This window comes from Trichechus manatus, unplaced genomic scaffold, assembly GCF_000243295.1.
Source record: "Trichechus manatus latirostris isolate Lorelei unplaced genomic scaffold, TriManLat1.0 scaffold00027, whole genome shotgun sequence".
Lineage (NCBI taxonomy): Eukaryota > Metazoa > Chordata > Mammalia > Sirenia > Trichechidae > Trichechus > Trichechus manatus.
This window is the reverse complement of record NW_004443963.1, coordinates 18,769,804-18,793,693: the sequence shown is the minus strand read 5'-3', so window position 1 is coordinate 18,793,693 and position 23,890 is coordinate 18,769,804. Positions and strand designations below refer to the sequence as shown.

The following is a 23,890-nucleotide window of genomic DNA, read 5'->3' as shown; positions in this document are numbered from 1 at the left end:
CTTTCCACCCTGGATTTCCTGGGTCCATTCAACCAGTTCCTGTCCCTTTCTGCCTTCTCATCTCACCTCCAGACAGGAGCTGACCATTTAGTCTCATGTATCTACTTGAGCTAAGAAGCACACTCTTCACGGGTATCATTTTATGTCCCATAGTCCAGTCTAATCTTTGTCTGAAGAGTTGGCCTCAGGAATGGTTTTAGTTTTGGGCTAACAGAGAGTCCAGGGACCATGTCTTCTGGGATCCCGCCAGTCTCAGTCAAACCATTAAGTCTGGTCTTTTTACTTGAATTTGAGTTATGCACCCCACTTCTCTCCTGCTCCGTCAGAAACTTTCTGCTGTGTTCCCTGTCGGGGCTTAAGTAGGCTTATTCAAGCTGCTCAGTTCATTTTTTTGAAGAAAACAGATTACTATTGGAATTGCCTTAAAACGCTGTGCTACTGGCAGCAGCAGTGGAAACATTCTGTGGTTTTACCATGGAAATCCCACAGAATGAAAACCGACAGTTTCGTCTCAGCTCTTTACTGAAACTGATTGGAGAAACAGCTCTTAGCATTTTTCGTGAGCAACAACTGACTACATAAGGCTGTCTATATATGCCAGCCTTGTCAGGACAGATGTCCTCTTAACAAGTTTAAGGCAGTGAAAAGTGAAAGTATCAGGGGCCCTGGTGGTGTAGTGGTTAAGAGCTCGGCTGCTAATCAAAAGGTCGGCAGCTTGAATCCACCAGCCACTCCCTGGAATCTCTATGGGGGCATTTCTACTCTATCCGATAGGGTCACTATGAGTTAGAACTGACTTGACTGCAATGGGTTTGGTTTTTTGGGTTTATCTGAGTATCACAGAGTTGGTCCTATAGGCTTCTTTTAAGCTATGACTGAGATTAGTCTGCTATTAGGTAGTGTTCATTTTTAAAATTAATCAATTATTTATAATACAAACAGCCAATCTGCACATTCATTATATATACATATACACATGTACTTACTAGTCTGCATATGATAAAACAGAAATGAACAGCTGGTTAGCTTGCCCAGACTCCTTTCAAAACAGTGTGTCCCTTATAGCTTCTCTCATCCTAACCATATCATATCCACCACACTGTGTGACAACTCTTAGAAATAATGAGGCATATACAGGTTTGACGATAGTCATATAATTTCTGCCTATTTCAGACAACCATTAGATGAACAGTCGGGAACTCTTAGCTGAACTGATTAGATAATGAGGTTAAGAGCTGACCCACACCTGTCTCCTCATGTCAACTGTATTTATTAGGAAACTGCTTTTCTCAACATGTACCTTGAAATATGAGTGCTATGATTTAGCCCCCACAAATGGATTCACTGGGGCAAATAAGTATGGGAGAAGCTGTAGTTGCTCCCCTCCCTGCAGAGAACCATAATACATGCTAGCATATCAAAGAGTCTAAGAAGTCTCATAGTGAAGAAACCTGCTGAGTTTTGTTTAACCCAAGTGAATATTCCAAACATATCAGGCCAGAGACCTATTAACACCCCATGGGAACACTTTGGGAAATGGTGACTTAGTGAAGTGTACACGAATCCATGGATGAATTACATGCTGGACAACACATCCTAGTGTCAAACGGAGGGAGGTATGATTGACTCCTTTTAACAAGGTGTTGTAAAGGTCATGCTTGTCAAGTCCAGAGGAAGGTCATGGGCTCAGTTCTGATGGGTTCATTTAACCTCACTCAGAGGAAAAAGGTTGCTCAAGTACTCAACATGGTGCTCCTGCAAATGTATCAAGTCGTAAGGCAACCATGGTGAAAGGGAGGGGTCTCAGAGCAAATTAAGCCCCACCCAGGGCATATCCTGATGATAGCACATTACTAATGCCATCTTCATACGAAGAGGGTAACAGAAAATTAAAAGCATCCATGTGGCCTTTATGCTATTAAATCCACAGATTCCTTTTACTGCAGAGATGGATGGCTGATTATTTATGAAGCATGTAAACAGTTAATAGTGAGCCTTCAGCCCTCAAATCTTGTTGGATAACTAACATGAAAACAAGTAATTTCTTTAACGTGTGGTTAAAAACACCTTTCCCCACTTGGCTCCGGATTTCAGCAGACAGATTTAGACAGTAAGTTATCTCTGCTAAACAGAAATCACCAGAGAACACTGCCTGCTCTCAGTGTTATAAGCCACACTTGCTGGGCCTCTCTGCAGTGACCAGGAGATAAATGAGCTTTCCTATCTGCCAGCCATCCAGATCTCTGAGATTCCTACTCTCGTACTGTGACCCAGTCCTACCTAGAGAGTCACAAGAAAGCATGATTACCTGCGGAGTGAGATTGTGAAGAACCAGCCAGTAACTAGGACGAACCGAGCCACCATCACTCCAGGTAGAGGCTGTAAGCAACCAGAAGAAAGATCAGGAAGAGCGAGCAAGACACTCAAGAAAGCAGTGAGCAAGAAACACATTCACACAGCCCACAATGTCTCTTCTCTCATTCCACCTCACTCTGACCTTCTTTATCCTAACTGAATAAATTCTCTCCTCCACTAGTACTTGATCCCTATGCATGCTCATGCCTTATCTGCAAGACAACATTTTCCCCAGCACTGTCATTCTGCAGTTGGTCCTCTTTACTCCACCCATCTCGCCGGGAGTTCTTGGGTCTCCTTGCCTTACACTGACTTCAATTTTCCACTCAAGGGATATTTCTTCCTTTACTAGACAACTCTTATGAAGACTTCATCACGTCTTCACCATTTGTGTTAACTAACAGAGGCCCCTCATAAAACAATGCTGCTCCTTCTCACCCGAGGCAAGCCGTGAGTCCTGTGTCCCCCACCCCCTGACTGATCGGGGTGCTGTGCTGCTCCAGGGAGATGATGGTTTGGGGTTGGTCAGACCAGGAGGTGGGCGGGGCAGCAATGTAGTGTTCCTTGAGGAAATATGGTTTTTCCACATCTTGTTGGAGAGATGAGCAGGGTTGTGTCCTATGGGATCTGGGGACCATGTTGATTTGTAATCAGAGAACTTTGCTAGAAGAAGAGAAAATTAAGGAAGTATTAAGGTTAGATGGGTCACTTTAATCTACAAGTATACATAAATTTTGTCTACACATACACATAATTATGAATACATTTATATTCTAAAAATAATATCAAGTACATATTTTAAGAGTAGCAATACAAAATAATATTGTTCTTTGAGTTTATTAAATATAAAATTTTCAACAACTATTACTCTGAATCGACAAAATTATCACTTGAACTAGAGATTTAATAAGATAATTAATTCTCCACTGAGCTAAAAATAAGGGAGATAAATTCAAGGAGAAAGTATTCCTAAAGTCATTAGGCTTATAGACACAGTACAATGTGAAACATAGCAGGACTAAAGTAGTCTATAAATATTCACTGACTGAATGAAAGTACAATAGAAAACTAGGACATTTTTGATGCCTTGATTCAGCATATTAAATAACATTCAAACAGATTTAAGAAAAATCAACATATAATAAATATTCACTAAGGGCTTACCATGCTTAAGGCACTGAATCACTTTTGTGGGTAATATAAACACTTTTCCTCAAAAACCTCAAGTTCAGATGGGAAGAGAAAACAAATGAACAACAGAACTAGTGACCCCAGGCAGCACCATGTATGTTCCATCCACAGAGGACAGAGAGAATGCTGGGCTGTCAGCAAAGGCTTGGCAAAGATAGGTCTTTAAGGATTTACATAAATGAGTGGGCTCAGAGAGCTGGGGGAAATACAAACCAAGGTTCAATTTTAACTCTCTCTACTCTGAATATATTTTCTTCCAGTTTTGATTGAATAACACTTCACAAAGACACAAAAGGAGGCCACGAAAGTAGGTTGGAGGCAGATTAAGATGCTATTGGGAGATTTTTGCAGTCTATTCAGCCTGTAGTGTTAAGAAGGTAAACTAGGGTGACTGCGAACAGATTGGAACAAACGAGATGGATGTAAGAGATATGACTGAAGAATTAACTACTCAGAGGACCTGGTCACTGCCTGGGTGAAGGAAGTAAAGAGAAAGGAAAGTGTGAGGAATGACTGAGATAGTGTGACTCAGTGATGCATGCGAGCATCATTAAAAAAAATAAAGAGCTTAGTTAAAAAGGGAAGATAATTATGGGAGTAGGAAGTACACTTTTTGTTTTAGACAAGTCTGAGGGGATTCTGAGGCCATCTATCAGGTGAATGACCAATAGCAGGCAAAAAATAAAATAGTTCAACCTGAAATATAAGCAATTAGAAGAATAAGAGTTAGGTAAAAACGAGTTTGTACACGTATAGGGCAGAAGTTTTATGAAAGTACAATGTAGGGTGGTGGTTAGAAACATGGAATAGAGTTGGCTCCTTTACACATTTGCTCAGACCTGAGGCAAAGTACATCAGCACCTGAACCTCAGTTTCTTCATTTACAAAGTGGGGATAACACCAGAACTTCCTCACAGACTTTAGTGAAGGTAAAATAACAATTCATGCTTAGCATAATGCCGGGCCTACAGGAGCATTCAGTAAATGGTAGATATTGTAGCACTGCTGATATGACATGGGATGGAAAGAATGAGAAGACAATTTGTAGGCCATCAGCCTGCAATGTCTTAGTAGGTACCTAAAGATTTATTTCCTTTTGCCTGAAGAAGGAGCAAGCCTTAATGACTTTAATAGCTTAAGGTTGAACTTTTGCAGGGTCAAGGTGTCAATTACTAATAATTTATCTACTGATCTCTAAGGCACTGTGCTAAGTGAATGACTTCAAAAGCTTTATTATACCCACCAACTTTTTATTTTTTATTGTCTTTCTAAACACACACACACACACACGGAACTCAACAAATGTAGTTGGTAGTAGTAATCGAGGTCCTCTCCATTTCTCTGGCCAGCTTTCCTTAGCATTCATCTACAAGAGGACAGATTTCTAGAGGAATGAAAGCTACCACTGGCTGCCTTAGGAATAACAACCTATAACTTAGTTGGTTCTTGCTATGGCTCTTGATTCCCCTGGCTGGCTGGTCAGAAGAAAAACACTTGTGTCATTAGGACATGACGTGTCTTCTGAACACCCACAGTACCCTTCAACTGTGTTATTATCTGCCTTGTCATAAAGCTGTATTTGTCTCATCCTCCCTCTGTGAGACTAGCAGCTCCCTGAGGACAGGCCCAATACAAAAGGTGTGCTCATCAAAGTCTGTTCCACTGAATTAGTGATTCACTTCTATATAGAGGATACTGAGAAGGGAAATAAAGTGAACAACTTGGGATAATCCACGCTGACCTATGCTATTCAACTTTTGTAAAAGTACTTCTTAAGAAATAAATTTTAATTGCCTTTCTAGAAAGAAATCTGACGGAAAATGCTTACCAAAGGGAAACAATAGGTCACACTCATACCTGAAGTGCTATGAACGTTGGTAAAGGAGTTGTCAGAGGCACTGTAGGGCCAGGCACCAGGTGAAGGCAGCGAGGTGTTGAGGGAAGAATTAGACCCTTTGGATGACAAATGAAGAGCAAAAAGAAAATGTTACAAATAAATGGCAGTATAACCAGTAAAACTCGGAGAGTATTTAATTTTAACCTTCAGTAGAAGAGAACAAAAAATATCTAAAAGACAAAAATGTAAAAAGCTACATGTTCTTATGTTTTCAGGTTTAATTTTTAGGTACTAGCAAATACAAAAGAATCCACAGACTGACACATAGGAGAATGCTGGGTGTTGAATAAATGCAGAGAATGTTTCGCTTACTTACCTGTGGTGTTATCCCGCAGAAGTTGGTGGTCAGTATCTACAATGGGAGATGTGGCTGTACCCCCCAGCACACTTCCTGGGGTGACATAAGGGTCAGATTCAGGGTCGATGTTTTGGATACCTTTCCATGGCACTCCTGGTTGGAATTCTGAGACAAGGAGAACAAACAATTAGGGGTAGGAGGTTGTTCAAAAAATGATAAAATAATTTTTTGCTATGGGAAATGGGTCTGGGAAAAGACTAAATACTGATCTATTTTATTCCAGATTGTCATCATGAAGTAAAAAAAATCAGCATGAACACATCCTGTTCCAGTAGTATCTGCTTTATCTTTGTGTTAGAATAACATTGTTGACCTTCTGTTTGTGCCAGTGAACTTGGGGCCACTGTTTATCAATACCTGGTCCTAGTACCTGACCTTCCTGCTCCCAGGGAGATGAAGGCCTGAAGGTAGGGAAAGCAGGATTAAGTTCTCTGGTGCTCATCAGAAATTGTCCTGGCATCTAGGCCAAGATTTGGGAGAGAATCTGGAGTGGAAATCAGTGACCTGTCCCATTTCCATCACCAGAAACTAGCTGAGAATGCATGGAAGAAAATGTAATACAAATGACCGTCACTACACAGTCGCCCAGGAATAACTTGGGCTTATCATGTAGAATGCCTAGAATATATTTGAGAGGTTACTTTTTTTTTTTTGTCAATTTAAATCGTATTTAAAGCTATGTGGTAGAATGAACAAACTTTTATCTTCACAATCATGATGAGGAAGAACATGCATTTTATGACCATACTTTAGTAAAATTAAACCATACATATCCGTATCACAAATATACATGTACAGAAAGAGGTCTGGAAGAACAGATACCAAATTCTTGGAATTACTGATTTTCATTTTTGCTTCACTAAATTTTCGAATTTTTCTACAATAAACTCTGATTATTTATGTCAAAAAAAGAAAAATATTTGACTAACAATCTCATTGCACTCACTACTGCATATCTGCAACCTAATAAAAAATCCTTGCTTAATGAATAAACCAATCAATTCAATGGACACTTCAAAGAACCCAGGTTCCAAGGCATCCTGTCCATGGGATGAATGTCAAGTGCTAGGTGGAATGTCACCTTCCTTGACCTTCAGATTCCACTCCTCCTGACTTTCTTGGGTCATATGCCTGGGAGGTTATTTACTGTGCAGCTGATCAGAGTTCACACTTTGTCTTCCTGATTGAACGCTAGAGAGAATTCCCTATCTGCCCACAGTACACAGCACATGCCTGGCTTTTAGCAGACAACAGTTACTGAATGAAAAAATGAAATCAAGTGACCTTAGTAAAGTGGGTTGCAAAAACAATGTGTTCAGAACCTGAAATTAACAACAAAAACACAAATGCTATCCCAGAAAAAGCATTTCCTGGACAATACCTGGAGGCCAACTGGCATTGCTGGATTTAGTTCCGAGTTTATTTGTTGGTGGAGATTTGGCAGGTAACCAGCTATCACCAGCAGGACCCGTATGGCCACCCAGTGTGTCACCCGGGATGATATCAAACTGGTTGTATGGTGACCCTCCTCGGGTCTTACCAGGGGCCACTATAGCGCCTGAAAAAGGAGAGAAAAAATTAATTCATACCCAGAAAGGACTCCTATGAACAGAACTTCTCTTTTATTCTGAGTAACTCAAACAAATACAATATTCTGAAGCTTATGGACTAAGAAGAGTACTGGAATAAGTGGTTGCCTTTGAGACTCAGTATTTAGTTAAAAAACAGTTATCGCCAGGAACAATTCATTTCACCCGTCTAAGCCTCTCAGTTTGTCACTTTTGCACAAAGGATTGTTCTCATTCTTGCAATATTCCTTTCAGTTTTAAAATTCTATGGCCTTATGAACTTCTTAAACTACAAAGCATACCATTATCCCCACAGTTTCTAGGATAATAACTCATGAGTGAGAAACAGGAAAAATACTAAACAATTTGCTGTAGAAAAGAGGGTTTTTAACTATATTTTCACGGATGCTTCCCACCCAAGCTCTTTAGTGCTGAGCAGGCGTAGTGTAGCTGGAAGAAGCAGGGTAAAGAGAGAGCCCAGCGGCAAGAAAAGCATCTGCAATTGCTTTAAATTCCAAGGCAAGGAGATGGAACTCCTGCACAGGGGCTTTGCCAATACAAAACCAGCAATGACCACTGTGGCCCTGAGAGCCAGGGCCTCACACACGAGGAACAGCAAACCCTTTGTCACTGCTTTCCTGAGACCATGTCAGTGGTTTTGTTGGTGCCCCCTTGGTGCATTTTATAGGCTATGGGGCAGGAAAAACATTAAAAGCTTAAAATTCCCTCAAACTAACAACAACAAAAAACTAAACAAAATTATAGGCATCCGTGAGATACCAAATACCATTCTACTTATTTCTTAAATGAATGTTACGTACTGTATTATGTCACCTGATCTATTCTTAGTCTGTTTAGAAACATAAAATTATTTCCAGGGTAATGTATTAAAATCTTTGTTTAAATACTGGTAAAAATAACCTCTTTGGTTTGGTCTAGCAAGAGTATTATCAAGACTATCTCCCTCTCATTTGCTTGTCTGGAAGCTACTGGCAGGAAGTTGGCTCGAAGGCACATTATGATGAAGTAGTGGCAAATGAAAAGTTCAATTACCCTGGAGATTGCTAAGGAAGTAGGGAAAATATTATTTATAACCTCTAAAAAGGCAAGTGGATATCTTACCTTCGAGATACCCTCTCACATGCCATTTCATTATTTACTATCATGCACATATTGTGTCCTTGGGGACCAGGGAACCCAGTGAATCATCAGTATAAGTGAGTAGTGAAAGTGCCCAAAGCTACAGATGACGCTGGACTTGGATTATTCAGGCCAGAAACAGACTTTATAATTTTAATAAATCATTCTTGACTTCGTGGCACAAAGTCAAATGATAATGCCTCGGGATAGTAGGCAGAGAACATCATGTAGCCACTTCACCCACCTCTTGGATGGGCACGTTAAAGAGTGGTTTATAAAGGAAACCTGAAAGGCTCCACACTGAATGACTCGGCTAGGGCTGAGGCCTGCCAAGAGCAGCAACAGAACGGCCAGACACCTACTTATACTTGGTTCTCACGGATACAGTTGAGTCCAACTGAATTACTGTCAAATGAAGCAAACATTGAAACAAAGGCTGAAGGAAGGTTCTAAGACCACGGATCTGTTTTATAGGGAACTGGAGAAGCCCTTACAGAGAATTATGGGGTGGAAACAACAGCCCACATTCATGACCAAAGCCTGCGGCGCCCGCAAGTGCTGTCTTTGCAGAAAGTTCGAATCTCATGTATGGACCTATTAGTCATCTTTTGGAGATCAAAGGGCAAGAATTTTTTAAAATGCTGTGGACTTAATATGGGTCAAAAAATCAACATGTGTACTAATTATGCTCTCCTGCACCTCAAAAAAAAAAAAAAAAAAAAAGCAAAAACAAGCTGATTCTGTCCTCTTAGCCAATTTATTAGGGTTCTACCACATTGAGTCCCCAATGGCCCTCAATCCCATGGGCTGGTGGGAAATCTTGCACCCCTTAATCAGAACCAGCACGTCTAAGTTTCTTGTAGCATGACATACATATAACCCAACCTTCCTATCCTAGGTGATCTTAAGATTTAGGGAAAAATCAAGAGACTCATTAGGAAAAAGCTGAAGATCTGTGCTTTACAATAATTTTATACGATGCTTTCTCAGGTCAGCTGAGGGTCAAAATGGCTCCGGCTCACAGCGCTCGTTTTGCTCTTACCATTTTTGTGCATATTGGCTTCCTGTGTGGCTACAGAGGGCAGTCCCTCCATCATGGAGGTCCACTGTTTAAAGCGAGACTCGGTTCCAGCCTCCTTCCCACCAACCATGCCATAGTCCATGCTGCCAGAGCTGAAGCCTAAAATGCAGAACCACATTTTATGTCTTTCTGTACATTTCAAGTATCAGCAATGAGGAGTTCTGGGGCAGAGTCCATGAATTGCCTTTATTTGCCACTCAAAGACTAATTCACACGAGCTTGTCCCCACTCAGAAACAGACGTTTCGATTCAAAACTCAGCTCTTGGCTCCTGTTTGCTAAAAAAGTGATGACTTTGCTAAGACTATCTCTGTGCACTTGCACATTCACTTATTCAAATAGTTTAACATCTGGACCAGACAGCAGGCCGGGGCCAGGGATTCTCCACATATCACACCAATATGGTGTAGGGTGAAGCTGAAAGGTTGTGGTAAGGGTACCTGGAAGAGAAAGGCCTCGCAGAAGAAGGGGTAATTATCTATGACCTAAGGACAGGTATTTAAGTAAGTAAGGGAAACAAAGCATAAAAGCTCTGGCTCATCGACAGTCAGCATGCTTAGGGAATGGCGAGAAGTTCAATGAGGTCCAGTGGTTAGCTCACTGTGGGATGAAGCAAGGTGGAGAGTGGCAAGAGAAGGGGGAGAAATGAAGAGTCATGTCATGTAGGTTCCTTATACATGAAGCCAAGGAGTTTGGACATTTCTTCTCTAAGGCAGGAGATAAAGAAATGTTTAAGTGTGAGACATAAACAGATTTGTGTTTTAGAAAAAGAACTGACAGTGTGAGAATGGGAGGGATGGGTGTCTGGTGAGAATCCAAGAGATCAACTTGAAGGAGGTCTTGAGGCTTGCGTTGGTCGTTAGGTAGAGTTCAGAGTTTACTTTGTCATGAGCCCTGGGCAAGTCTCAGGAGTCAGGCCCTTAGCAAGAGTCTGGGTGGGGACTGTTTTACCACTGCACGGGGCCGGGCAGGTGAAAATCACATGGAAAGGCTTGTGGATGCAGCCTCACAGGTGGATGAAAAATCACATGGGAAGCGCTTGTGGATGCACTTTCTCAAACGGTCTCTCAAAAAAGTAAAATAAAGGACTAAAATGAACAAACGAAACAGGGGAGGGGATAGGAAGAACAAGGAGGAACTACAGGAAAAGGAAAAGGAGCCATGCAGCAAACAGCAGGCACATGAGAGGTAGCAGGGTTCCACCACTCCAAAGCCCAGGTGCCACAGGGACCTAAAGCCAGGCCCGGCTCCATGCTGTCCCCACTCTGCTCTCTTAACCATCCAGAGATCTTGTTCTCTCCTCCTCCACCCCAATATTTTACTGGCCCTCCAGTTCCATTTACCTAAACCCCGCTGAGGGCCCACGTCATGGTTTTCTCCCCTGTGCTTATCCTAGTTGTCTGAGATAGCTTTGTAAATCTGTTCTAAAATCTACTTGACCTATGTTTGAAATGTTGCTATTTATATAAAGAACACTGTTCCATCACAATGTAACCAAATTTATTAATCCAAGTGATTGCAGGGGGGCACAGAAGGGAAGGCAGAAATCATTGGAATGAGATGGAAATATTTTGAATTTAGATGATTTAAAAAGGAGAAGGGTTGAAGATATTTTCTTCCTCTGGCTTACGGAGCTGAAATGAAATGATGGACAGACAGGAGGCTGAAAAGCACAAAGGCTCTCTCTGACACAGGCTTTAACGGAATAAGCCACTTGTTCTTTGGACAAATGGCACCTCTGCCTCTGACAGAGCAAACCAGCCCAAGGTACGTGGCTTCCTGGCTGTCTGAAAGCTCATTTCCACTCACGGAGAAAGAACTTTTGAAAAAAGTCTAGGATTCTGGCTAAGATTAAAAACTTAAAGATTAGTTCTAAGATAAGGAATCACTCCTCACACGTTAATTATCTTTAAAGTCGCTCTAAAATTTATTTAAAACTCATAGTGAATTAATGTCATTTAATTTCATCTTTTTAGAGTTCTTTTAGGAGTCCCAGTGGTGCAGTGGTTAAGCGCTTGGCTGCTAACAGAAAGGTCAGCAGTTCCAATCTACCAGCTGTGCCACAGGAGAAAGATGCGGGAGTCTGCTTCCGAAAAGATGATAGCCTTGGAAACCCTATGCGGCAGTTCTACTTTGTACTACAGGGTTGCTATGAGTAGGAATCAACTCGACGGCAGTGGGTTTTGGTTTTGGTTTAGGGGCCCAGGGGACTAGTGCTTCTTGGAAATTATATCAGGGAATTACTTGAAACTTTAGGACAAACTGATCATGAGGATAAAATATATGCAATGCTCAACTTTTTTTTTTTTTTTAATTGTACTTTAGATGAAAGTTTACAAAGCAAACTAGCTTCTCATTAAACAATTAATACTAATATTGTTTTTGTGACATAGGTTGCCAACCCAACATGTCAACAACACTCTCCCCTTTTCAATCTTGGGCTCCCCATTACCAGCTGCAACGCTCAACTTTTATGTTCACTAGTCCTACGCCAGATAGAAAGGGTCTTGTTTCTCTTTCTCTCTGACCTCCAGTATTGCACAGTACTGCCTTCGTGCTTCCATAGCATCCAAAAATAAACAGCTGTTTGAATTTTTTAAAACCAAGATTTCTTTTTATTATTAATGCATATGTGTGTATCACACATAAGGCCAGATGACTTCAGTTTTACCAGAGACTCTTATTCGTTGGACAAGCCCACTTTTGGCCTGTGTGCTAACCAAAGCTGCACTTCTCTGTCTTTTTAAAAAGGCAGATTATAAACAGTCAGGTCACAATTAACACGATAAAGACCTAATAGCATGGATTTGTCCATTGTTTAATAAGTTATAAGATGCTGTTGCTCCTTAACCTGGAGTAATATAATGCACAGCTAAATTTATAAGCTACTTATGAAAGAAGATGATAAAACACATGAAATTCTTCAGTAACTATGTATATACGTGTCTACTGAACTCTGGTCACCCAGCCCTTGGGAATAAACAAGAATCAAGTACAATAATCAGAAATAATACCAGTAATCTAACAGGACATTGTGAGAGAGGTACATGCTGCTAAAAACTAATACATCTGCAGCCACCACACAGTTTTATTTTTAAATAAGAGGCAGAAATTATTAAACACTGTAAGGCCTGTCACTGGAAGAAACACATCATGTGATTTTGGGTTTTGAACATCTAACTGACTAAGGGAGCCCTGAAGGCGAACGGTTAAGAGCTCAGCTGCTAACCAAAAGGCTGGCAGTTTGAATCCACCAGCTGCACCTTGGAAACTCTATTGAGCAGTTCTGCTCTGTCCTACCGGGTCGCTATGAGTCAGAATCGGATCAATGGCAATGGGTTTGCTTTTTGGTTTAACTGACTAAGGCGTGCCCAGTCGAAAAGAAATGACATAAAAGTTTCCCCACAGGCTTTACCTGGTTCATTCTGAAAATGTTTTTATATTTGAAAGAAGCTGCTTGAAGGTGCTTTTCTTTCCAGCTAATGAAATGTCCTAGGGACAAGCACTGAGAAAAGCTGAAAAGAACTGCTTGCATTAACAAATGTGAGAGAGCTGCTTTGGGCTTCCACACACTCTCTGCTCTGCACTGACTGGGCTCTACCTTGGCAACTAGGCACTCTAATGAATGGGAAAGGAGGAGGCACAGCTGCCCTGCTCTATTATTACATATTGTGTCTCAATCAGAATTCAACACGTACCAAAAAATCCAAATTTTTATGCCCAGCTTCATCCTCCAGAAGATGAGGAAGAAGGTGGAGACTGGGAGCCGAGGGGTTATCGGTAGTTTCACTGATCCCTAACGAGGCTTCCCCCTTGCTTCGTGCTCTGGCATTCTACCCCTAGACCAGCACACCTAGGAAGATGTGGGATGGGTGAAGGGCTTGCCCTTCTTTTCTGTCAAGTGGAAGACAGGCTATCTCGACCTTAAGTCAGTTTTCAGGAGATAATTTTTAAGAGATAGCCGACTTGGTGGAAGTTGAGGATGTGGAAATTAATTCCCTTAAACCTATCCCAGATCATGGACGGCTTGAAGTCTTTGATCATCCCTGTATGTGGCCACCTCAGTTGGAAGGTCACTGAACTACCAGAGAATAGGGCGATTTGGTCAGGGTGACTTTGCCACCTTAGAGTATGGTTTCAGGTCCTCCCAACTCTTGTTTTCCAGTTTGCAGAGAACAGTATCTTATTTACCTAAAATGTCAATGTTGTCAGTTTGAGAAGAAACCTGCTGTGGTATGTGGTGCCTTTTTAAGTTTTAACTTTTATTTTTAATTTAAATCTGTCACCTCACTGACGGAATTCTGCTTATAACATGCTCCCCAGTTCTGAAAGAGTTGCCACTTGGTTGCCAAAAGATTCTTGATGAATGTCACAGGTATAACCTTACTTGTGCTGATTCTATTTAAATCAGATGAAATACTAATATCCGATGAATTTTATCAGTTTGCCCTCTAACTTTAGAACCTCAAGTTTTTTCAAGAGAAGGCAATTTTATCAGTAGAGTTACACACTTCCACCTGTACACATTTAAAGAGATTGTAACCTCAGACATGTGTAGCACTCACAGCATGTACAAACATTTAACTCGGCTTTTAGAAATTCCTGGTGCCATTCATAAGCACGTTGTAGTGAAAGACTGCTATGGAGTCGGAGAGATTGGAGCCCTGTCTCTACTATCAACCAGTTGTGTAGTGAGCTTTGGAAAATCATCAAAGCTCTATTTGAGCCTGAGATATATCTACCTACCTCGTATAACAACGACAACAGCAGCAAAAAAACCAAACCTGTTGTCGTTGAGTCGATTCTGACTTATAGCAACCCTATCAGACAAAGAAGAACTGCCCCAAAGGCTTTTCAAGGCTGTAAACCTTTATTGAAGAAGACTGTCACATCTTTCTTCCACAGGGCAGCTGGTGGGTTTGAACCTCTGACCTTCTGGTTGGCAGCTGAGCGTTTTAAACACTGCACCAACAGGGCTCCTTTCTACTAGTATAGCTATGGTAAAAATGGAGTATAATGGGAGTTCAACTTCTAGCATAGGCCTAGAACATGATAGTTAGATTAAAAAATGAAAAATGGTAGTTTTTATGGCTAAGAACTTACCAGAACCATATCCAGGTATTGGCCCTTTGGTTTGAAGGTCTTGGAGTCCCACATTCAGAGCGTTGGGTACCATGTTATCCAGATGTGACTTGGGCCCAACAGGATGAGATGGCGAATGCTTCATGCTAGGCTGCCTCTGCTGCTGTTGCTGCTGCTGCTGAAGGGCGCTCACCATCCGAGCAAGCTGTCGGGGGCGGTGAGGGTGGTGGGGGGAAGCCAGATCAAGGAGGAGGCCCATCAAGGAGGAGGCCCAAGGGAAAAAGGAAAAATGATAAGCCTTTAATATCCAGAACTTCACAGGAAAAGGCTGCATATGATTCCTTTTTGCTATCAGAGAGGTTAAACTGAGATGCACTCCTCACACATACTACTAGAGGGACTCTTCCAATCCCACACCTATATCGTTGCCATCGAGTCGATTCCGACTCACGGCAACCCCATGTGTCAGAGTAGAACTGAGCTTCACAGGGTTTTCAATGGTTGTAGTCTTAACGAAGTAGACCACGAGGACTTTCTTCTGCAGCACTGCTGGGTAGATTCGCACGGCCAACCTTTTGGTTAGTAGCTGAACACAAACTGTTGGTGTCAACCCCACACCTACAACAGACAAGAAGGCACGTACCTGCTGCTCTTGCTGCTGGCGCACAGCTTGAGAAATCTTTCTCTGGTTCTGCAACAACTGCTGCTGTTGCTGCTGCTGCAGGAGAAGCTGACATGCCTACAAAACAAGAGAGGCCACTGGGCGTCTCCTCAGCTTGACCTGCTGAGAACACTGAGAGGGTCTGTGAGATGCACTAAGGTCACTAACGCGAAAGTACCAACGAGGAAAGCATCATCAAGTTTCTCACCTTCTGGTTATATTCACCTCTGGCTAGGCTGACGTATCAACGTTTGTTGTTGTTAGATACTATGAAGTCGATTGTGACTCAGAGCAACCCCATGTGACAGAGTAGAACTGCTCCATAGGGTTTTCCAGGCTGTAATCTTTACGGAGCAGATCGCCAGGTCCTTCTCCTGAAAAAGTGCCTGGTGGGTTCCAACCGTGAACCTTTCGGTCAGCAGCCGAGTGCTTAACTGCTGTGCCACTAGGGCTCCTCTATATCAACACTTACGCGCACTCAAGAGTTTGGATAGAAGTGTGAACTAGTAATTTCTAACCATAAAAACTGGCAAAGATAAATGAAGCAAATCAAAACTAAAGAAAACAACAAAAAAATTTTGCAGATCTTTTCAACTATACGAGGAAAATCTGCTACTTACCAACTGAAACTGGGGAATCTGTGGAAGCTGGCTCAGCATGGCAATTTGTTGAGGAGATAACTGGGGCCCCACATTGAAAAGGCCTGGACTCAGGCCGCTGTTGGGAAACTGCTTGAGCATTGAGGCAGACACCTAGACAGATGCACACACAAAGATGGAGCTGTCAGAATTTATCGTAATAAAACAATTTTTTCTCTGAAAACAATCTTGATAGATCTAATGCAAGTACTGACAACTTTTTCTTTGAAAAATATTTATGAAAACTATTATACACTTGGGGGAAACACGCCAAAGTATTAACAATGACTATCTCTCAGCCACTGAGATTATAAGAGCTTATTCTCTTCTTTAGACATTCCCAATTTTTCTACAATAAAAATTGTGAATTTAATAATCAGGAAAACAAGTGCACAAAAAAATTTTTTTGTGAAAGTATGGCTTTTGTCTGAGGAGTTATTACAGGAAGTCTGCCATAAAGTAAAACATACTGAACTGCATAAAGCTAATAAACGCTTAAAAGAAAGTACTCCTGCTACACAAATGATGATAAAAATATATTAACTTGTAAAATAACACACTGGAGTTCAACTCATGACTTCTCATACTGAATACACACAGAGCTGCAGAGAGCCAGTGTGGAAGGTCCACAGTTACTGTCCCCATTCTCTCCACAGTTTCAGGAATGAGCTGCACTAAGCTGCGGGGAACCTCTGGTGACAGGGAAAAGATGCCCTCCCACTCATTAAAGATTTTTTAGCTAAGCTGAAATCAGTTTCCCTGTGCTTTCATCCACTGATGCCACTGGATGCCCTTGGGGCCATGGAGAACAAATTTACTCCCTCGCCCATGAGCGGCAAATAGGACACTGGTTTAAGAGTTCAGCTCTAGAGTCAGACTGCCTGGGTTTATAGCCCAGCTCGGCCATTTCTAAGCTGTATGACCTGCAGCAAGTTACTTATTTAATCTTTCTGAGCCTCGATGTTCTCATCTTAAAATTAGAATAATATTAACTTCAGTAGGTTATTTGAGGATTTTGTGTTAAATGCTTAGAAATGCACTCACTAAATGTTCATACTATTCTACAGGATGGCTCTTCAAATGTCTTGAGACAATGATTACAGTTCCCTTGCATCTTATCTCCAGGCTAAATATGATCAGTTCTTTCACCTGTATCTCAATGAATTTCTTGATACAGAGTCCAGAACGGAAAGCTACATTCTAGAATAGTCTAGACCAGGGTATCACTACTCTTCTGGTAAAAGTCACGCTTTTCTCAATGATGTCTAAGATCTCAGTTTCTCTGGTGATCACATAACTCCTAATTCACATACTAAACTTACTGTCAAAATCTACAATATTTTAAAATATATTTTGCTGCTCAATCATATCTCCCCCCATGTAATATTGAAGCAACTGGTTTTAAAAAATTTTTAGTAATTTATCCAAGCTTAGAACCTTGCATTTACCTTTATGTGCCTGGCACATAGCTGATGCTCAATAAATACTTATTCAGCAGACAGGTCTCTATTCTATTCTAATTTGTTAAAAGTCGGCCCAAGTTCTTCTTGATCCTATTATTCCACTTATTTATTTATTCCATTTATTCCCCCATGTGGTCATCAATGGGAATGTTGAATTTGACAGAGCTGAGGATAATCTAGTAGCATGCCACTAAAAACTTCCTTCCAACCTGAAACTGGAATAGTCAACCATTTACTAATTTATGCAATGGTTTTATTTTAGCATGTAGCCTATATTTTTCCATCTCATCCAAAACAATGAGGCAGCTTGTTAAATGGTCTGCTGAAATGAAGATACAATGACTATATCATTTTTTATGATCCAATATTTCTTACTCATCAGTGAAGGAAATGAGTCAAGTTGAAACTTGGAGCAAACTGTGATTACTGATTCCTATCCTAGGTGCTCAAAAGCCATCTTTCTGATAATCTAGTCTAGATCTTGCCTGGAATTCGCACCAGGATCATCAGTCTTTGAGCCCGTTTCCTTATTTCTCCTTTCAAAAATTGTTTTAAAATTTCCCCCACTCTTCTCATTATCTTGTGGGGGAGGGGCGCTTCTTTCCCATTTCTGATCTAAGGCTCCACACAACAATTAGTCCAAAGTAGTGGTTCCTTTCTCAGTCACCATATTGCACCAAACTCAAAAGCTCCTTAAATCTGCCTACTTTTTTTTTTTTTTTTACAAGCCTCACCTTCTTCTGTGTTCTAATCGCCTGACACAACTCTGAACTTCAATGTTGCTCTCATATTCCATCATTGCTTTTATACCTCTGCTTTCCATCTTGTGAAAATGCCCCTTTACAAACTGAGTTCATCAGGAAGCATCTCTCTTTAGCATCACAGTCAGCGTTAAATTCTTCAGTTTCCTAATACTTTTGAGCCACCGTCATAGGCACATCCTCAAGAACATATTTTCTCTGACATTTTCTAGTCTAGAAACATCTAAGTTCAGGTTCCCTATACCTGACTCACAATCTCATTTTCCAGACACTTCCACGTAACCTATCACTTTATTGTTCTGAGAAGTGTTTTGGTTTAAAACAGTAGTTCTCCCAGCTGCTTCCCCTCTACCCTGGAAGAGATGCTGAGTGTTGCTAACCAATATAAAAACTTGACTGATTACCTATTTTAACTGTTGGGCTCCCAGCAGATGTGTGTATAGCGAGCACACCCCTACTGTGGCCAGCAGGAAGAACATAGCTCCACAATTTCCCTCAAATACCAACTTTTCTTCACTTCTCCTTTGAGTTCACCCAAATAATCACCAGTGTGACTTAACTCATAGTGTCTGCTATAATACTTCTAATCTCACTGTAATAAGAGATTGGGGAAGGAGGGAAGTATAGATATAGCCTATACTTTCAACATCATGCCCCAAACCAGAATCTTATCCCACCATACCGCAATGACCCATAAAATCACATCAGTGATGTGTGAATCTTAATTCATTTGATTTAGCAGCTGTACTGGGTTGACAAGCGTTTCCTCCCACCAAAATTTACCCAGAACCTCAGAATGCGACCTTATTTGGAAATAGCGCAACTAGATACAATCAAATTAAGAGGAAGTCACAGAGGATTAGGGTGGGCCCTAATCCGATGACTGGTAGAAACCTGGACACAGAGACAGAGGGGAGAACCCCAGGCGAAGACAGAGGCAGAGATCAGAATGATGTGTTTATAAGTCAAGAACCGCTAAGGATGGCCAGCAATCACCAGAAGCTAAGAGAAAGGCATGGAACAGATTCTCCCTTAGAGCCTCCAGTAGGAACCAACCCTGCCGACATACTGATTTTAGACTTCTAGTCTCCAGAATGGTGAGAGAATAACTTTCTGTTGTTTTAAGCCATTCTGCTTCTGGTAATTAGTGTTGCAGCAGCCCCAGGAAACTAATACAGTAGCTACACTTCACACAGATCTCTAGGCTCTAGACCTGTGCTGTCCTATATGTGACTACTGAGCACTTGAAATGTGGCTAGTCTAAACTGAGATATGCTGTAAGTGTACATACCAGACTTGGTACTAAAAAAAAAAAGTAAAAATTTCATTAATAATTTTAAAACACTGACTACATATTTTGGATATATTGGGCGAGAGAATGTATATTATTAAAAGTAAGGTTAAGAGCTCGGCTGCTAACCAAAGGTCAGCAGTTCGAATCCACCAGCCTCTCCTTGGAAACCTCATGGGGCAGATCTACTTTATACTATAGAGTCACTTTGAATCAGAATCAACTTGATGGTAACAGGTTTGCTTTTTGGGTTAAAGAATGTACATTATTAAAAGTAATTTTACCCATTTCTTTGTACCTTTTTAAATGTGGCTACTAGAAACTGAAAATTACACAATGTAGCTCGTGTTACATTTCTGTTGGGCAGCAATGCTCTAGGCCATCAGCAGTGTTTCCAACTTCCTTTCCAAAGTTTTCTTCTATGATTCACTGGAAATCTTGAAATCTCCTCTGCTTATTTTGTCCTCAGACCTGCTGGCCTTCAAAATAAATGCCTGTTCTCTGAGCTTTCATTTCTTTTCCCTTTTTTGTTTAGTTTAAAAAGTTCTACTGAACAAAGCTGCTGGTCTCTGGAAAGACCATTTCTCTTCAGTCTTGAGAATGTATGCCATTCCTTGCTAAAAAAACAAAAACTCAGTTGCTGTCAAGTTGATTTAACTCATGGCGACCCCATGTGTGTCAACACAGAAGTGTGCTCCACAGGGTTTTCAATGCCTGTCGCCCTTCAAAAGTAGATCACTGGGCCTTTCTTCCAAGGCACTTTTGGACAGATTCAAACCACTAACCTTTTGATAAGTAGCTGAGTGCTTAACCATCTGCACCATCCAGGGACTCTCATTATTCTTTTCTCCTTCAGTATTCCTAATACTCAAAATTAGCTTTTTTTTAAAAAAAAAAAAAACCATTCAAAGTAAAAGGGAACATGTGCATGATTCAGCAGTACCCTAGAGAAACTTATCCTAGCAGACAAGTATAAGAATGTTCACACAACACTGCTCATAACAGCAAAAATCTGAAAACAAGCTAAATGGTGTATCAACAGAACAGGTAAATAAATTATGGTGTATTCATATAATGGAACCCTGTATGAACCACAACTGTATAAATAAACATGAGAAAAATCTCAGAAACAATGTCAAATGAAAAAAAGTCAGAGAATACTGTATACTGTATGATTCCACCACATAAAGTGTAAAAACATGCAAAATGAAATAAGATATTATTTAACGATAGGTAAGTAGACAGATGGAGTATAAAGAAAAGCAAAGGAAAACTAACAAAAGGCCTTTTTATACTTACATTTGAATGCCAGCATCTCATATGTTCCGTAAGTTGACAATTATAAAGACTACAAAGGCCACGCTTAGGAGGATGTCCTACCTAGCTTTGCTCAACATCTCCCTTCTTCAGACCACAGAGGTACTGCCCTTCTCCAATGAACACAGAAGGATCCGAGAGCAGGGCCACTAGGCTCCTGGCAACTGGCTTCTCATACCTGGTCTGCAGAGTAATTAAAATGCAGGTTCCCACACTCCCAGGTAGCAGGGCATTAATTATTCTGGCTTAGGAGCCCTTCAATCTCCAGCTGGGTTTGGAGAAAGTGAAGCTCTTGTTGGAGTCGATACAGCAGTTCACTAAGCATTGCAGATGCAAAATAACAGCAATTTAAAAGGAAGACTGAAGCCTGCCAGAAAATGTTACTGTCTGAATATCTAAGGAACAGGAGAAAAAAGGCAACCCTTGGAAACCCAAGGCCAGGAACGTTTGTAAATGGATCTTAAAAGACGAGTTTCAATGTCTTCTTTCTATGTTTACATTAAATACTGACTGCCCCTATAAAATGGTTAAAATTTGATAATATTTATCAAGAAGTTTTTAAATGTTATGTACTTTGAGGCCCTTTTACCCAAAAATTATACTCTGGGGACATAAATTTAAACATAATGTGGGCAAATATTTATGTGTAAGGACTTCTTTGCAGCAAGTTTTGTAACAGTGAAAATGAGAAGCAATATCCAGTAATGGGGCGGGGGGAGCAATGTTTAAGTAAATCAAGGTACGTCTACCAGATGAAACCTCACGCCTTCACTAACAACAGTCAACACCGAAAAACTTCATGCCTTCACTAACAGTCAACACAAAAACTATGTAGTAACGGAAACACTTATGACAGAATGGTAACAAAGAATAGCAGGACAGAGTTACCATGAATGCGATGACGTGCAAAGCATGTCTGTACACCAACAAAGTCTGAATAGGGGATGTGTAAAGTAATCCCTGTCGTCGTTATCTGGGCGAGAGATTTCTGGAAGAATTTTTCTCCACTATTCAAATAAGGAAGACTGAAGAAGAACTGACGCCTTTGAATTATGATGCTGGCAAAGAATACTGAATATACCATGGAGTGCCAAAAGAAGGAACAAATCCGTCTTGGAAAAAGTACAACCAGAATGCTCCTTAGAGGCAAGGATGGCGAGACTTCACGTCACATACTTTGGACATGTTATCAGGCGGGATCAGTCCTTGGAGAAGGACATCGTGCTTAGCAAAGTAGAGGGTCAGGAAAAAACAGGAAGACCCTCAAAAAAATGGAGAATGCAGTGGCTGCAACAATGGGTTCAAGCACAGCAACAATTGTGAGGATCGCGCAGAACCCGGCAGTGTTTCGTTCTGCTGTACACAGAGTCGCTATGAGTTGGAACTGACTCGAGGGCACCTAACAACATTTAAACTTTCAGTGTGGCTTAATATATTGTCTGTACTTTTTTTTTTTTTCCTAAGAGATACCCAACACCTTTATTGTTATTTATTTCTTTTACAGCTTTGATTTTTAAGATATGCAAATATCAAGAAAAAAAACTTAAGATTCCACCACTTTAACATCCTGTGTCATTACACATTAAATACATGCTATGCATTAAATAAATGTTAACTGCATTTTGCTAAATAAACAAATTTCAAAAATGCAGAGGAACACAAGTACTTTTCCAAGTAAAGCATATAATACTTTTGGTCATAAAAAGATTTATGACTCATAAGTCTCTAAGACTAATTTAATTGCACTTTCATTCTGAAATCCATCTTCCCATGACTCAACATGTATTTACTAAGTACAAAACATGTTCCATGCATAGTTCTAAGTGCTCAGGATCCAGTAGTGAGCAAAGCAGACGACGACCTTGCCATTGTGAAGGGGGTGGGGCGATAAACAATGAACAGGTGAACATAGGAAAAACTAAAGGAGGGTAAAGGGATGGAATGCAACAATGGTGGACAGAGAAACAGTTTATATAGCTTGGCCCTGGAAGGCCTCTCTGATAAGGTGGCATGGAAGCAGAGATGGGAAGGAAATAGGATTAAGTTATGTAGCAATCTGAGAGAAGAGGATTCCAGGAGTATGTGCGCTATGCGTGGGACCAGCTGGCTGGAGAGGACAGAACATATGGGAGAGTGACAGGCTACTGGGTGGGATTGGGTATTTTACAAAGAGCCTCAAAGACCACAGTAAAGACTTTGCTTTGTATTCTCAGCAAGAGAGGGAGACATGATAAGATTCTAAGTAAAGAAGTAACACGATCTAAATGTTTTAGAGCAGTGCTGTCCAACGGAACTTTCTGTGATGATAGAAATTGTCTATATCTGCACTGTGCAATACAGTAGTCACTAATCGGGTATAGCTATTTAATTTTAAATCAATTAAAATGAAATGAAATTTAAAATTCAGTTCTTCAGTCACACTAGCCACATTTCAAGTGCTCAATAGCCTCGCATGGCTAATGGCTACCATACTAGACAGCACAGTTTTAGAGTACCAGTCCGACTGCTTGGTGAAGAACAGACTCGAGACAGGCAACTGTTGAATGAAGCAGGGCCAGGACCAGTCAGGAGGCCACTGCAATAATCTAGGAAAGAACTGATGGTGGCTTGGTCAGGGGTATGTTAGTGGAAGTGCTAAGAAATGGTCAAGCTCTGGATAAATTTTTGAAGGGAGGATGTGTTGATGGATTGGATGTGGACTGTGAGAGTGAAAAGAGACAGGACTAGTTCCAGGGTCTTGGCCTAAGCACTTACAGAATGACAGTACCACTGACTTGGAGGACGGTGTTTCTGGAGTGGGATGTGGGGTGGAATCAGAAGCTTTGCTTTGGACACGTTAATTTGAGATGCCTATTAGCCACCCGGGCAGAGATGCCCAGTAGTCTGTGGAGTTGAGAACAGATGTCTGGGCTAAAGACATAATTCTGAAACCGTCAGTATTTAAAGTCATCAAACTGGGTGAGAACACCTAGCAATGGCAAAGAGAAGAGGTTCAAGGATTGAGATCTGGGACATGTTGAGTTTCAATGTTGGGGAGGTGAGGTAGAACTTGTAACAGAGATGGAGAAGGAGAGGCAGATGGAGACCC

The 23,890-nt window shown here is 41.0% G+C and overlaps 1 protein-coding gene across 6 annotated transcripts in view; it reads right to left on the bottom strand.

The window, feature by feature from the left end:
- The window catches only part of TNRC6B (trinucleotide repeat containing adaptor 6B), an 81,731-nt gene that overhangs the window by 16,727 nt on the left and 41,114 nt on the right, over nt 1-23,890 (bottom strand). For 5 of the 6 annotated variants that reach the window (XM_023729063.1, XM_023729061.1, XM_023729057.1 and 2 more), the window contains 9 exons: nt 15,953-16,084; nt 15,315-15,410; nt 14,693-14,876; nt 9,552-9,689; nt 7,183-7,359; nt 5,760-5,906; nt 5,404-5,499; nt 2,794-3,018; nt 2,309-2,379 (listed from right to left, as the gene is read on the bottom strand). In XM_023729063.1, the coding sequence (XP_023584831.1) occupies nt 2,309-2,379; nt 2,794-3,018; nt 5,404-5,499; nt 5,760-5,906; nt 7,183-7,359; nt 9,552-9,689; nt 14,693-14,876; nt 15,315-15,410; nt 15,953-16,084 (1,266 nt within the window). The remainder of the gene's footprint in view (nt 1-2,308; nt 2,380-2,793; nt 3,019-5,403; nt 5,500-5,759; nt 5,907-7,182; nt 7,360-9,551; nt 9,690-14,692; nt 14,877-15,314; nt 15,411-15,952; nt 16,085-23,890) is intronic. The other variant, XM_023729060.1, reaches the window with a different exon arrangement.